Source organism: Agelaius phoeniceus, chromosome 21 (assembly GCF_051311805.1).
Source record: "Agelaius phoeniceus isolate bAgePho1 chromosome 21, bAgePho1.hap1, whole genome shotgun sequence".
In the NCBI taxonomy this organism is placed as follows: Eukaryota; Metazoa; Chordata; class Aves; order Passeriformes; family Icteridae; genus Agelaius; species Agelaius phoeniceus.
Genome location: NC_135285.1, coordinates 2,087,050 through 2,103,207, shown reverse-complemented (window position 1 = coordinate 2,103,207; position 16,158 = coordinate 2,087,050). Strand labels below are relative to the sequence as shown.

The window sequence follows — 16,158 nt, the reverse complement described above, 5'->3', positions numbered from 1 at the left end:
GTGAAGCTGGATAAAGCATTGGGGTAATTTGCCTTCTGGCTTTGAGCCTGTGGGAGAAATTACCTATTAAAACTTCCTCTGAAACTGCAAGGATTGGAAATGTGCAACTGGAGAGGAAGAAGGTAGCTCAGATTCTCAAGAAAACAGGAGCTGATGCTTAAAAATTAAAAAAGGAGGGAAAGATGCATTTCATTGCTCCCAGGGCTGTACTCAAATGCACCTGCAGGTCATGGCCAGGAGCCTGGGGAGATCAGGGCTCCCTTTTGCAGGACAGCATGCTCAAATCCTTCTGTCCACATCTGCACTTGAGTTCCACATTAATTAAAAGCCTGAAGCAGCACTCTGAACAACTTTGACCATAATCAAGGCCCCAGCACAGCCTGCAGCAGCTCAGACACCTGCAGTGCCATTCCCACTGCACAGAGGTGCCTCATGTTCCCTTCTCTGGGGATGGCTCAGCCCATCAGGCTCATCCTGGCTGCCCCCAGAAGCAATAAACTCCTCATTCCTCTGATTGCCACCAGCAAGGGCAGCAGGAGCAGGCAGTGCTGCTGCAGCTTCCCAGGGCTCCTGGGCTGGCTGTGCCCACAGCACAGGGAATGGATCTGTGCCATCTTTGGGCACCTCTGATCCCCACCCAGCTCAGCTCCCCAGTCCTGCTGCTGCTGCAAATGCTGCACTGAGCTCACAGCAGCTTCTGGAGCAGTTTCTGGCCCAGCTGACCCCAGGATATAATCACTGTCATTATTTTTATCCCTGTTCACAGAATTTCACATTTCCCTGGAACGCTCAGTCACTTACCTGGCTTTATTTTGGGTTTATCCATGTCAGCCTGGTTATCTTGCTCTATATTTACTTCCTCCCCAGCTGCACCACCTGCAAATTTCCTCCTTGTCCATGTGCTGGCTCTGCAGGATGATCAGCCTTATGCAAACAGAAGTGGACCTGAATTTTCTGCTCTGCCACTCAGCATCTCCCTGTCCTGAACTGACACTGCCTCAGAGAGCTCTCCTGCCAGGAGGAGACACTGAAAAGGATGGATTAATATGGAATAGCCCATCCCCACCCCCAAGCCAGCCCCTAGTACACCCAGACACTCAGGTGGGCTCACCTGGCTCAGGATTTGCCTGGGCCATCAGTCAGGCAGCAGCTCTGAACCATCCCAAATAGAAATCCAGGCTGAGACAGGAGCAAATGGCAAAACAATGGTGGGGATTGTGCTGGGCATTAAGGAAACAGGAATCCTCTTGGAGCAACATTTCCTACTTGAAAAGAGGATGTGCTGGATGTGCTTGATACTTTCTATGCTACAAAGTTTTACTTAAAAGCAGGAAAGCTTTGAGAAGCTTTTCTATTTTAGACACAGCAATACCACACTGAGAGCTCTTCCAAGCATGGTTTATTCTGGGTTTAGGAACTTTCCAGAGCCAGGAGGGCCACACCAAACTCTTCATTCCCTCTTGGATTCACTTCACCACTTCAAGCAGACTCCAGCCATCAGCAATGGGATGTCCCTGCCCACAGAGCCCCACATCAAGGGAGCACAGACTCACAGGGCTGCTCCCTGCTCCTCCTGCTCCACACACAGCTGCCTGAGCTCCGTGGGGACCTTTGGCTGCCTCAACAGCCAGGAAGAGGGAACTCTCCAAGATGTGTCTTGAAGCACCCAAACAGACTCCTTGAACCCCTCACAAAACACAGTCCCCTCTCACCTCCTCCTTCTCTGGGGTGCAGTGGCCCAAACCAGCACTTTGCCAGGAAAAAGCAAGAGGGGAAGTGTGGGAAATGGATTTATAGCAAATTTCAGCACTTCTTATCTTAAGGTTTGCATACTATGTGAGCCCTGTGTCAGGCTTTGAGAATTTTCCATGAATCCATTCCCCACAGGGAAGAGCAGTTCTGGGGTGGAGAGGGGAAGGGACAGAGCCCAGGCAAGGTGGGAAAGAGCAAGGCTCAGACTGGCACTCCAGACCAGCCCCTGAGCAGCTGCCCTGGTGCACCCTGGCACTGGGACAGCCCAGGGATGCTCGTGCCCTCCTCACTCAGCTGCTCCCAGGGCAGGGAGACTCCAAGAGGCTCCCCCCATGGAGGAGCTGCTTCTTCTCCCCATTGCTGTTGGGCTCTCTGCTGGCAATTGCATCTCTCCCAGGGTTTCTGCTGACACAGCAGTGGGAGAGCAATTCCTTTGTGTTCATGGACAGAGAACTATGTGGGCAAAACTCCTCAAATGGAGAGCAAGGCTCTGCTTTGAAAAGCAAAAAATAAGCCCCCTTGGTCGGGGATCACCTCTAAACTAATAAAGCTGCATCCACAGCAAGGACTTTTATTACAATTTCAGCAAGAAGAAATGAAAAATCATTTTCTCCAGCCAGCATAATTATATTGGAAGAGTTTATTTAAAGTATAACCCAGGCCTTTGATTCTGCCTTGAGTGACAAAATGTTCTTCAGATGCTCTCCTCAGTCACATTGGCTCAGTCACATCAGCTTAGCACAGCTGAAGGGCACTTCTAAGGCTTTCTTAAAGCTTCACAAGTCCTATTTGCTCATTCTGTTATTATTTAAAGTTTCTCTAGATGGAAGAAAAGGATGAGTTCCCCACGGGCCTTTGCCAGCCCACAACATGTGAGAATTCATGGAAAAAAATAAAAGTTAGCACCTATTTGACACAGGATAAGACTTCACCAGGGCCAGGGCTGTGTCTAATTATTATCTTGTTAACAGAGTAACCTCCCTACTTCAGAAAAGTTCTAAAACCTCCTTATGAGTATCAGAGAGGGAAAAAACAAAACAAAACAAAACAATTAAAAAAAAAAAAAAAAAAAAGACAAAACACAACACCACTTCTATTTCTGCCCAAAGACAGAGTTCAAATGCATTAACCTGGTGCCCCTGGAGAAATGTACCACAAGTGAGCACAGGTGTGGTGTGAACACACCTCAGGGATCCAGCTGCCCTGCAGGACACAGCTCTGAGGATGAGAGCTGGGGTTTAAAACACACCAGGTCCTCCTGAGCTGAGTGACTGAAATGTGAATTAAAAAGCACAGAGGCCTCTCCTGGCTGGCAGGAGGGAATGAGGGAGGGAAGGCCTGGAAGCAGAGCTGGATGGTGACACCTGGCAGACACAGAGTGCCAGTCTGCAGCTCTTCCCTCCCTGCTCCTGGGATCCCTCCTGCACTCAGCACCTGCTGCAGGAGCCTCTCTCCAGGCACAGCTGGGGAAATGCTGGCCCTTGATGCTGTGGGGAGGTGACTGAGCTGGCACTGGGCTCAGGGAGCTCCCAGCACTGCCTGCAGGGGGTGAGAGGCAGAATCAAAGGCAGGGAGAGGCCTCAGCATCACCCTGACCTGAGAACTGCTCAGCCCAGCCTGGGGAGCTGCTGGGTGCTGAGCCCATCCCAGAATCCCAGATCCAGCCTGGGGAGCTGCTGGGTGCTGAGCCCATCCCAGATCCAGTGTGGGGAGATGCTGGGTGCTGAACCCATCCCAAAATCCCAGATCCAGCCTGGGGAGCTGCTGGGTGCTGAGCCCATCCCAGATCCAGCCTGGGGAGCTGCTGGGTGCTGAGCCCATCCCAGATCCAGTGTGGGGAGATGCTGGGTGCTGAGCCCATCCCAGAATCCCAGATCCAGTGTGGGGAGCTGCTGGGTGCTGAGCCCATCCCAGAATCCCAGATCCAGTGTGGGGAGCTGCTGGGTGCTGAGCCCATCCCAGAATCCCAGATCCAGCCTGGGGAGCTGCTGGGTGCTGAACCCATCCCAGAATCCCAGATCCAGCCTGGGGAGCTGCTGGGTGCTGAACCCATCCCAGATCCAGCCCAGGGAGATGCTGGGTGCTGAGCCCATCCCAGAATCCCAGATCCAGCCTGGGGAGCTGCTGGGTGCTGAACTCATCCCAGAATCCCAGATCCAGTGTGAGGAGCTGCTGGGTGCTAAGCCCATCCCAGAATCCCAGATCCAGCCTGGGGAGCTGCTGGGTGCTGAACCCATCCCAGAATCCCAGATCCAGTGTGAGGATCTGCTGGGGGCTGAGCCCATCCCAGATCCCCAGCCAGGAATTCTGCCTGCTCTGCCAGCTCGTCACTTTAGAGATCAAAGCTGCACCTCCAGAAGAGGAGATTTTACAGATCCGAACAGACAGAAGGGGAAAAAAAGATGAAAAATGCAGCGTGACTTCTAAGGGAACCACTTCACTCAAAGCCACACACACACTCCTCACTTCCTGCACCAGCCTCCCCAGGTCACCACGAGCCCCAGGAAAAACATCACGGCCTGAAGTTCAAACTTGCACCAAATGAGTATTTTGGGAAGCACACAAACACAAGGGCAGCTCCCCAGCAAACTGATGCAAACTGGAGGAGCAGCATCAAATCTGATCAACGTGCACCTCATACATACTGGCTGAGAGAGCTTCAATTCCTCAAAACTCAATTCCTTCAAGTTTGAACTTTAGTGCAGTAGGTCTGAAGCACGTAACAACCCCAAACTGGACTGGATATAAGACATCTGCTAAAGAAATCCAACAGCAAAATCAGATTTTTCTGCAGCCTCGTGGTTACTGCACCTAAGGACTGCAGCACAGCCATTCCCCAGCACAGAGATCACCTGGGACAGAGGTAACAGAGAAGAAAAACAACTGAAGTTCACAGGACTTAGCAAGAACTTGGTGTTCAAAGAGATCCTCCCTCAGCCATCAACACTAAGATCTGGCAAGAAGCTGTTCTAGACTGGGAGATTTTGTCTGGAGTTCAGTGGCTGCCAGCAGAGTTGGTTGGGCACTCCCTGCAGACACACAGACATCACCTTCCCAACCTGCCCACTCCCTCCCAGCTCTTTGCTGGGAGCAAGGATCTCCTCCCAAAAACACACCAAAAACACACCTCTGCACCTCTCTGCACCAAGTGAAACAATTCCATCTTGCACTTGGCAGAATGTGGGATGTTTTTCCTTGCTCTCCCACACCAGCACTAGGGAAGCAAAGAGCTTCTCCTCCAGTCCCCACATTCCAGCCTGACTTACACCAACTTCCTCCCCTCTGGCCTCAGAGGGGTATAAGCAAGATCTGGCCTCAGACAGAACTGAGTTCATGGGGGAGGGGAGGAATTAAACTCCAAATGAGTCACTGTTCCCTCCCCATAATCCACAGCAACATCTGGGGATACTGTGCCTGACTGAGAGCAGTGGTTCTCAATGCTCTGCTCACAGGGCAGACCCAGTCAGGGCCCCTGGAGATGCTTCCCAAAATAAAACCTGTGTGTCTGCAGGGTTAGGACTGACCTGTGCTTTAGGAGTTGATGAGCTATGAGCCAACTCCTGCCCCAGTTACAGCCCTGCCACTCTCCTGGAAGCAAAACTGGACCATGGAGTCACAGAGGCACTCAAGGGCTGATTTCTCTGTCACAGGGGAAAATTAACACTCATCCTCTGCAAAGGCAGCAGGGAAAGGCAGCAGGATCAGGCCAGTTGGGATGGAACAGAAAACATACAGGAAGCATTGGACATTCTTCCAACAATGATGGGAATCCTGTCTGAAGAATAAATCCAAGCTGTCTGCAGCACTTCCAAGCACTGCTGGTGTCACCTGAGTGGCTGTCCCACAGACCTCACCCCACACAGGCCAGAGCACAGCCCTGCCACCAAGGCACTGCAGAGAGAGAGCTGGGAAAGGCAGAGCCAGCCTGGCACACCTGGGGGGCCCAGACAGTGACCACACCTGGCTGTGGGCACAAGCTGCAGTGGGTCTGTACACCAGTGTGCACCTGGATCACAGTCTGTGCATGATGCACAGCTAGATCACAGTCTGTGTACACTGCACACCTGTATGACAGCCTGACAATGATGCACACCTGTATGACAGCCTGCACATATGTGCACACCTGTATGACAGCCTATGTACAACTGTACACCTGTATTACTGTGTTCAGTGCACATCTGTATTATAGTCTGTGTACAAATGCACAGCTGTGTAATAACCTGTGCACAATGCACACCTGAATGACAGTCTCTGTACAGCTGTACACCTGTATGGCAGCCTGTGTACAACTGTACACTTGTATGGCAGTTCATACATGAGTGTACACCTGTATTAGTCTGTGCACAATGCACACCTGTGTGACAGTCTCTGTACAGCTGTACACCTGTATGACAGTCTATGTACAGTGCCCACCTGTATGACAGTCTGACAATGATGCACACTTGGATCACAGTCTGTGTACAATGCACACCTGTATTATAGTCTGTGTACAAATGTACAGCTGTGTTATAACCTATGCACAGTGCACACCTGAATGACAGTCTCTGTACAGCTGTACACCTGTATTACAGTCTATGTACAGAGCACACCTGTATGCCAGTCTCTGTACAGCTGCACACCTGTATGACAGTCCATACACAAGTGTACACCTGTATGACAGTCTGACAATGATACACACCTGTATTACAGTCTGTGTATGATGCACACCTGTGTCACAGCCTCTGTACAACTGCACACCTGTGTCACAGCCCGTGTACGATGCACACCTGTGTCATTACCTGGTGGCTCTCCCAGTGCACGAAGGCTCAGCAGCCAGCCCAGCCCAGCCGCTCTGCAGCGTTCACCTGAGGGCACAGACTGTGCCAAGGTTACCCTCTGTGCACAGCCGGGGCTGGCACACTGAGCGGTGCTGCAGCCCCGTGTGCCCTCACTTGCCGGGCACGGTCACAGCCCCGGCTGCCGCCACCCCACGGCAGTGCCCGCTCTCGGGGATGCGGGGCCGTGTTCCCCCGAGCCCGGCTGTGACGGGGGCTCTGCGGACACCCCGGGCCGGCCCGGCTGGCACAGGGATGCTGCGGCTGCCCCGGGATCCCCGCAGTGTCCCGGGCCAGGCTGGACGGGCTTGGAGCAGCCGGGGGTAGCGGGAGGTGTCCCTGCCATGCCAGGGGTGCCACTGGATCCTCGGGTCCCTTCCAACCCGAACCGTTCCATGGCTGATTGTACATGCTCGGGAGCGCCCAGGCGGCTCGGCGCGGCTCCGGGGAGGCACGGCAGGGCTGTTCTGTCCCCGTGTCACCGCAGCGGCAGCGCCGGCAGCACCAACTCCGGGCCGGGCTCCCCCGGGACGCGCAGCCCCGGCTCCCTCAGGGGCTCCTCCCGCCCGCGGCCCCGGACCCTGCATGGCTCCCGCCCGCCGCCGCCCCGGACCCTGCATGGCTCATAGCACCGGCCCGCCCGCCGCCGCCGCCGCCGCGCCCGGCCGGGCCCCGGACTCTGGATGGAGCCGCGCCAGCGCCGCCCCGCCGCATGGGGCGGCCCCGGAACATGGATGGCGGCCCCGCCGCTCCCCCCTCCCGCCTCCGCCACACGCACTCGCTCCCATTGGGGGGAGCCCCGGAATCTGTATGGCACATACCACTGACTCACCGTGGAGGGGTGTAACTTATACAGAGTCCCGGGCCCCCCTACACACAATGGCAGCAGCTCCCACATTCTTCCCCTCAGAGGAGTTGGACTGAACCATGGGGCGGCGGGGGCACGGCCCCCCTCCCGGCCTCCGACAGAACCCGCCTGGCCCTGGGCGATACCACTCCACGCTCCCCCATCTTCCTTCCCCCCGCCCGGGTAGATGGACGCCGCCGCTCTCACTCACCTCGGCATCCACTGTGGCCATGGCCGGAGCCCCGGAGCGCAGCCCCGCCCCCCCGGCGGCTCCTCGCGCCTTGGCTCCGCCCCTTGCCCCTCATTCTTCTCAATGGAGACTCTCGGCCGGGCACGGCGCATGCGCGCGGCAGCATGGCGGCCCCCAGGGGCCCTGCTGGCCGTACGGTGTCATGGCGGCGCCCACCGGGAAGTGCCGTACGGGCGGAGCGGGGATGGCGCTGCGGTGACACGGGGACAGCGCTGGGCTGGGACGGACCCCGCGCTCCCGGCACCGCTCCCACAAACCACGGCTCCTCACTGATCCCGCCCAGACCCCCGAGTGCCCCGCAGACGCCCAGAGGCCCCGTTCCCAGCTGAGCGCATCATGAGCTCCCCAAACTTTCAGCAGCAAGCTTGCCCAGAAACCTACATAAAATAAAATCCCTGCAAAAACCCCAGAAAGCGTCAAAAAGTCCCTCTGTCTTTCCTGCCAAAAGGTCGAAAATCACCTCCTTTTTTAGCTTCTGCCACCTTTGGGTCATTTCAGGCCAGTTTGTGCAAGGTTTTTGGTGTCACCTAAAGACAGGGATGGGGCAGAGGGAGGAGCTCGCCCTGGCTCTGCCCCACCGAGGGGTCCCTTCAGCCTCCTCACTGCCTTTCCCACACCTCAAGTACCCACAACAGCTTCAACCCTCCCAAACCCCTCACGGCCCCTCCCAGTGCCCAGGCCCTAAACCCATGATTGTAAAACAATTATCCCTTTTACAGCTCTCTAGTAAAGCAGAAAATAGCACAAGGGGAGAGATAAACGCCTGCAAGGGTTCCTTGGCCCCACAGCTGCATCAGATGCCACCCTGAGGAAATGACACCTGCCCCAGGGAGACACAGGGATGGGCAGGTACTGCTGCACCAGCTTCCTTGACAGGACAATCCGTGTTTCTTGGGGGAAACAGGAGCCTTTGAGTGCCCTGAAGTCAATTTACACATTTCTTATCTGCTCTCTGGAGGAACAGACCCCATCCCTTGGTCCTCAGACCGCTCTCCTGCAGCACCAGCTGGCACCTCGCTCCTCTGAGTGGGCAAATGGACATTTCTGTTCCAGCTCCTCCCGAGGGGCAGCTCTGATCTCTGCTCTGGGACAGGGACAGGAGCCAGGGCACGGCTGGGGCTGGGCCAGGGCAGCTCAGGCTGGAGCTCAGGGCAAGGTTCTTCCCCCAGAGGGTGCTGGCACTGCCCAGGCTCCCCAGGGAATGGGCACGGCCCCGAGGCTGCCAGAGCTCCAGGAGCCTTTGGGCAGCGCTGCCAGGGATGCCCAGGCTGGGGTTGCTGGGACAGGGGCTGGGCAGGGACAGGGGCTGGGGGATCCTGGTGTGTCCCCTCTCCCTGTGTTTACAGGGAATCTCTCGCCCTGCAGCGCTCCAGGCGGGGGCAGCTCCGCGGGGAGCCCTGGCCGGGCGCTGGGCACAGCCGGGGTTATCCCGCTCTGTCCCACAGCTGCAGCCCCCGGGCACTCCTGGCACAGCTGTGCCAGCCCCGGGGCTGTCGCTGTCGCGATGCGCTGACAGTCCCGGGGCGGGGGTTCCGCTGCCCTCACACCGCGGTGCCCCAGGCTGTGGGACAGGCTGGGACAGCGGAGCGCCACCGGAGCGTCCCCAGCAGGGCCCTCCCGGGCTGTGTGTCCCTCCCGGTCACCCTGAGTGTCCCTCCGGTCACCCCGAACTCTGTGTCCTTCCCGACCATTCCGGGCTGTGTGTCCCTCCCGTCACCCCGGGCCGGACCCCTCAGCCCCCGCGGGTGCCGGGAAGCGGAGCCACTTGGGGGTGTGTGAGGGACCCCAAGAGGCTCCCAAAGCTGCTCAGAGTCCCAGGGAGCCCCCAGGACACCGTGAGCAGCCCCGGGGCCGCCGCGGGCGCTGCCGGCCCGGCGGGGGAAGGAGACGGCGGCCCCAGAGCGCGGCCCGGCAGCGGCGGCAGCGCCCGCCCGGTAGCGCCGCGGTCAAAATAAGAGTCCCCGGGCCTGGGGACCCGCCCCCCGCCCGCCCCATCCCCTCCGAGCAGCCTCTCCCTCAGTTTGGCAGCAGCAGCTCATTAAATAATTAATTAATTAATTAATCAACCAACCCCCGGAGAACCCCTGCGCACCGGCAGGGCCGTGGCAGCGTCCCCGCGGAGCCCCCGGCGCGGCCCCTGCGGTGCCTCCGCTCGGTGCGGACACGGAGGGGCCCCGGGGGTCCCAGCGCTGCCGGGAGATGGGCTGAGGAGGAGGAGGAGGAGGAGGGTGGTGGCGGGGCGGGTGTCCTTCCCCTGGGATCCCCCCGGCATGGGGAAACTGCTCCCCGCACAAAGAGCCACCTCTGGAAAGCTCTGCCCCGGCAGGGGCCGGGGGCAGCCTGGACATTGCCCACCCCGCACCAGCGGTGCCCAGCATCGCCCCATCCTGTACTGGGGTGCCCAGCATCGCCCACCCCGCACTGGGGGTGCCCAGCATCGCCCACCCCGCACTGGGGGTGCCAACATCGCCCCATCCTGTACTGGAGGTGCCCAGCACCGCCCCATCTTGTACTGGGGATGCCCAACATCGCCCCATCCTGTACTGGAGGTGCCCAGCACCGCCCCATCTTGTACTGGGGATGCCCAACATCGCCTCATCCTGTACTGGGGGTACCCAGCATCGCCCCATCCCGCACTGGAGGTGCCAACATCGCCCCATCCTGTACTGGGGGTGCCAACATCGTCCCATCCTGTAGTGGGGATGCCCCACGTGGGATGTTGGGTATCTCCTGCCTTCATCCCTGCTCCTACAAACCAGACCCGGCCTGCCGGGGTGGCACCGGGACAGGGATGAGGCCGGACGCACATCAGGACGGGCTCTGGTGGCTCCTCTCCAGCGTTTGCTGCAGTTCTGTCTTTCCCAGATGGACATAGGGACGCAGCGGCCACTGGGACAAACCTCCCCAAGCCATCAGGGAGGGGAGAGGCTCCCAAAAGAAGCCGAAATAACCAGGAGCACACAGAGTTTTTGCAGCCCATCACCACCAGCCTCAAACCCATCCTGAGCGAAGGGCAGCGGGGCGAGGCCGGGCTGTGCTGTGCCAGCGCTCCCTGCGTTCCTGGAGCGGCTGCTGGGAGCCAGGGCAGGGCCGGGACAGGGCTGGGGGCTCGGCTCGGGGCAGGGCCGGGGCAGGGCCGGGCAGCCGGAGCAGCCTCGCCGAGCTCCAGCCGGGCGGACATCGCCCTCTCCCGCCCGAGCCGGGCGAGCGGAGCCGCAGCTGCACATCCTGGGATTCCGGGCAGCAGGAAGAGCTCAACCCCAGCGCCCGGCGCTTCCTCCGGCCGCAGCCGCGTCCTTCCAGCGGCACCTGCCCACGGAGCTGAGGCGGGGGGATTTTAGGGTGGATATCAGGAAAGGTTCTTCCCCCAGAGGGTGCTGGCACTGCCCAGGCTCCCCAGGGAATGGGCACGGCCCCGAGGCTGCCAGAGCTCCAGGAGCCTTTGGGCAGCGCTGCCAGGGATGCCCAGGCTGGGGTTGCAGGGCAGGGATGGATGATCTTTGTGGGTCCGTTCCAGCTCAGGATATTCCATGATTCTGTGATTCACCATGGGGTGAGCAGGAGCTCCTTCAGCCCAGCAGGGCCTTCCCACCCCAGCCCTTCCCCTGCCGAGCTGCAGGAGCCGTGGCTTTGCTTTAACCTCAGCTCTAAACCAGGTTCCAAGCCCCAGCTCCAGTGGGGATCCTCCACTGACAGCCCTGAGCCACTTCTCACCGTCAGGTCTCAGCTGAGATATCATTTATGATCATCACATACCCAGAGCAAAACATCCTTGGTCTTAAAAAAGATCATCTTTATTTACATTTTTCCAGTTCTTTACATTTGGGGGGGTTAAAACCCAGGACAAAAATACTCCCCAGAAGCTGTGGTAAACATGGAAAACTGCGAGTTTACATTTCAAAACCCAGTTATAAATTGCACAGAAGTCTTAGGTTGTACAGAGCCATCACAAATAGTTGTACAAAACCCCAAAATCTGTAAAGAGAACCACAGGAATAAAGAATTACAGCCACGAGTAGTGGTACAAGAAAGGGCACAGGTTTTGTGGGTTTTACCCTGCCAGTCTCTCTTGGGGAGCAGGGATGGGACATTCCTGTTGCAGATAGTTGCAAATATTTTAAAATATAGAATAAAACCCAAATGGAGCCTAGAACAACCTGTATCTCCTGTCTTGTGCTGGCTCAACAGGAAAACATCCTAGCAGAAAATATTTATTTTTACAAAACTCCTGGAAGTTCAGTGGAAAGCTAAAAAAGAATCATTGTCAAAAAGAAAGAGGAGCCTTTGCATCCCCCAACTCCCCTTTCCCCATCTCCTGCAGGCAGTGGGACAGCAGATGCCAAAGCAGAGTTTAGTTTAGGACACAAACAACACTGAAAAAGCCAAAGGTATGGAGGTGGAATATGTGGAGAGCAGAAAAAGAACAAAACCATGAAGGACATAAAAGCAGCAGGGAAAAAAAAAAAAAAAAAGGAGCTGATGATATTTTTGGTGTTTTCCATTGGACACTGAGTTGGAAACAATTAACTCACAAGCTTCTCTCGTGCCCCACTGCTCCCCCTCCCCATTTCAAACAAACTCAAAAACAAGTGCTTCAAAGATCTGAGCCAGGAATTAGAATGAATCCCTTTGTGCTGAAGTTCTTTCCCCAGAGCTGTGATCAGAAAAATGGGCTTTTCTCCTCTTTATTTCAGTGTTCAGCAAGAGGAGGGAGGGATGATCAAAGGCCTAAAGGAGCTCCCCAAGAGGTGGAAGCCAGAGAGGCTGTGGACAGGATAGGACAGAGGGGTTGATCCTCTCTGGAGAGGGCGAGTCCAAACTCAACTCCAAATCCAACCCAAATACTGGGTTTGCCTCACTGTGCTCATCCAAAGCCCTCCCCTAGGACCTGCTGAAAGTGCCCTGGGGCCACCCCTGCAGGGGGGAGCAAGGAGAGCTGGACCAACCCCTCCATCCTGCAGTCCTGGCCCATTTCAAAGGGCTCCCTAAAACATCAGCCAGGCTCTTTGGGTCAGGCTTCACTTCCCTGCACTGCCAAGGCAGGGCAGGAGGGTGGCAAAGCACTGATTGTCACTTGTTATGTCAATTCTCCTGCACAACCAGGCTGCTCAGAGACAGCCCTGGCTGATGGCTGCTGCACCCTGGCCAGAGGCACCTCCCAGGGCTGAGAGGGGCCCCTGCACAGCAGCTGGGCTGGGGAGCAGCCCTGGCCTCCACAAGGATGAAGACCACCCTGAGGTGCAGATCCAGCTCCTCCTGCTCCCCCCACAGCAGCCGGTGGTGATGGACACTCCTCACCAGACAAGAGTGTCCCCATTTGCTCTCTGCTTTGCAAGGCTACAGCAGGGGGTCCCAAAGACCAGTTTGTAGCAAATATAAATTGGGGAGAGCAAGCTGAGTGCACAGGAGCACTGCAGACACAGGGCACAGCACGGGCTGGGTGGGGGCTCCCTCCTCCACAGCCTCCACCAGGGATGGGCCATGCCCAAAACAAAGGTGGAACAAGGACATGCCCAAAACAAAGGTGGAACATTCCCAAAGGTGGAACAAGGAGGACAGCTGCTGGCTGGGAGTCTGGAAAAACAGCCCAGTGGCTCTGGCCACAGCAACCAAAGAGCAATCCCATTTTCCAGCCAAGGAACGTGGGCTGGACACATCAGCAGCAGCTCAGCCCCAGAGATGGAGAAGGAGCTGGGAGACCAGGCCTGTTCCCAGCCCTTCCTGCCTCTCCCAGAGCCTGCCTGGGTCAGGAGCTTGCAGCCCAACCCAGCAGGTCCAGAAGCATTGACAGCTCATAGGAATTTCTCCAGGGGTGTGGAAGGGATTTGGGTTCAAGGATTTGCACAGCCAACAGCAAGGAAGGCCATGGCAGCTGCAGACTGAGCCAGGCAAGACAGGTTCAGCCAAGTGGGAGGAAGAGGAAGAGCACTGGGGAAGAGCTGTACCTGCCTTTGGCCCACTGTGGATGAAGAATGCTGCTCATGGCAGGCTGGACCACCCGACAAAGGAGAACCATGGAAACTGGGTAGAAGCATAAGCTGAGAAGAGAATGAGTAAGGATCTTTGTGTCTGAGACACAGATCACACCCCAGGCTACCTGCAGTGACAACATTGAGGCAACACCTGCATGCTTCAGACATGGGATGACCAAAGTGGGTTGTGGGGAGGAGCCTTCTTCCACTCTCAGTAAGTTTATTCCAAATGGCTCCTTAGGAGCTGGGGCTGGTGGTCTCCAGCCCTTCCAGGCAGACCTTGGCTATGCCATCTCCATCCTCCTAAAGGCAGAGTCTGCTCTCCCCCTCCTCCCCTGCCAGCAGTGAGCACTGCCCAGGACTCTTGGGCCACTTGGACAAATCCTGGCTTCAGGACACAGGGCCTGGGAAGCAGCACTGCAGTGGCTGCTCTCTCCAGAGCCAAGCCCACGTGGTGCTAAATTCCCTCCAGCCATGAGGAATTTTGAGCCTGGCCCTGTGGTCAGGCCACACTGTGTTTGTTTTCCCCAAGCTGCCTTGGCAGAGTTCACCACCCTTCCTGGTGAGAGCAAAAAAACTTCATTTTGTAAGAAAACAGCAAGGTGCATTCCTGATTTGGCATGAACAGGCACATGGATCAGCATCAGAAATGGATGAAAAAGCACAGCATTTCTCATAGAATAATTTATTAAATACAGCATTAAAATTTGTATTTCTGAATTCAATCATTAAAAACAACTTCATCTCATATATATATATATATTTATATATATTCAGGGACAATGACAATCACTATCATCATTGGTGCATGTTGTGCCAGCACTGCTCAGAACGGCACCTTTGCTACACTACCCTTAAAGCAGTTCAATGCTTAAAAAAAAATAAAATAAAAAAGCATTTGCAAAGAAAGAGTGCAAAGCAGGGCCTGTCCCAGCTGCCTGAAGGGTGTGCAGAGGTGGCTGAGCAAGGAGGCAGCAGCTGGAAATGCTCCTAAAGGTCTGTCAGGTACTGCCTGCCCAGCCTGGGGCCATGTGGGGACCAGCTGTGAGGTTCCAAAGGTCTGGAGGCCACAACTCCAGCCTGGCTGGGCACCTGTGGCTCTGAGGGATGTGGTTTGTGGTTTCCTCAGCTTGGGCAGTCAATGCTAAACAAGCTAAACAAGGTGTGTGTGGGGAAAAAGCACAAAAGAAAAATTGCAAGAAAACCCAGCTTGTTCCCCCAGCTGCCAGGTGCAGCAGAGGCTGCAGCTCCCACATGGGTTGTGTTCATTGTCACATTCTGCTCAGGCCCAGGGGACACACAGCAAACGAGTGCCACCACAGGCCCCTGGCCCAGACAGGGACAGCCACTCCCAGGGACAGCCCCAAGGAGAGGGGAGGGATCCCACGGGCAGGGCCCCTGGGCAGACTCAGAGGTAGCATCAGACAGACTTTTGTGATTGATGGTCACTTAACTGCAGCCTGGGAGGAGAGGGCACCCTGCAGGGACATGGAGTGTGGCTGGTCCCCCTGCTCCAGAGTGAGCAGTGCTGCTGTCCTGTGTGCCAGGGCCCAGCAGTGAGCAAGGGTGGGCTGTGTCCCACAGGGCTCTGTGGGGAAAAGGACACCCCATCCCACACCAGGATCTTCCCCAGAGCTCACCAGGGCTTATCAGCTTATCAGCAGGTGTCCCCACGAGCCCATGGCCACTCACACTGCCATCACTCCCCCCACAGCTCAGGTACAGCAGGGCTTGTGCTTTTGGCTTTTTTAAAGTCCCTGACCTTCCGAACCTGCTTACTCCAGGAAACCTCCTGCTACCCTTGGGACCTCTGAGGACAAGGAGGAAGGGCTGTCAAAAACCATTTGTGGAGAGCACACAGCCCCTAAAAGAGGAGAGCAAGTCCACACAGCCCAGCCTTCCCTTAGAGCGGAGCTGTGCCAAGTCAGGAGCGTTTCAGATAAGGCATCGCAGGTGCTTTGATAGTAAAGCAGTTAGTGTTGACTACAGTACTGGAACAGGCTGCTGCCCAGGGCACCAGGGCCACATCCAGCTCTCCAGCACTTGCAGGAGCTCCAAGGGGAGCTCCAGGGCCACATCCAGCTCTCCAGCAGCAGCAGGAGACTGTTCAGTTTCCCTGACCTCTCCCACGTGCATGCAGGCTGCTCTGGCTGCCCTTTTTGGTTTTTTTACCCCCTCCCTAGAAAGAGACTTCAAAAGCCCAGGCTGGGATGTGGCAGTTCCCCCCAAAAGCAGCCAGAGAGACAAGAAGACGCCTTGTGCTGTACCAGACTGTGCCACAGGCAGGTGCCCCGTGGTGCCAGGGTGGGCAGTGCCAGCGGGGTCGGAGCAGGGGAGGGCTAATTGCCATTGCTGATGCTGGAGTTGGCACTGCTGCAGCTCTGCTCGTAGGATGGAGGTGCCTCTGTGGGGGAAAGGAAGAATGAGAGAGGTTATGGTGGGTTTGGGAGATTCCCTTCACCCCAGTCTGTGTAACCCAGGGCAGAGTGAAGCAACCCACCAACACACACTCCCTGCCAGGGC

General features: G+C 56.7%; 2 protein-coding genes across 3 annotated transcripts in view; both read right to left on the bottom strand.

Annotated features, from left to right (window-relative positions):
• Positions 1 to 7,745, bottom strand: part of LOC129128747 (histone-lysine N-methyltransferase EHMT1) — a 124,783-nt gene extending 117,038 nt beyond the window's left edge. The window contains exon 1 of one of the 2 annotated variants that reach the window (XM_054646245.2): positions 7,625 to 7,745. In XM_054646245.2, the coding sequence (XP_054502220.1) occupies positions 7,625 to 7,645 (21 nt within the window). In that variant the 5' untranslated portion in view covers positions 7,646 to 7,745. Of the gene's footprint in view, positions 1 to 801; positions 826 to 7,624 lie in introns of those variants that run through there. The other variant, XM_077188987.1, reaches the window with a different exon arrangement.
• Positions 7,746 to 11,434: 3,689 nt separating this feature from the next.
• ARRDC1 (arrestin domain containing 1) overlaps positions 11,435 to 16,158 on the bottom strand; it is a 38,368-nt gene continuing 33,644 nt past the window's right edge. The window contains exon 8 of the mRNA XM_054646567.2: positions 11,435 to 16,039. Coding sequence (XP_054502542.1) covers positions 15,975 to 16,039 — 65 coding nt within the window. The 3' untranslated portion in view covers positions 11,435 to 15,974. The remainder of the gene's footprint in view (positions 16,040 to 16,158) is intronic.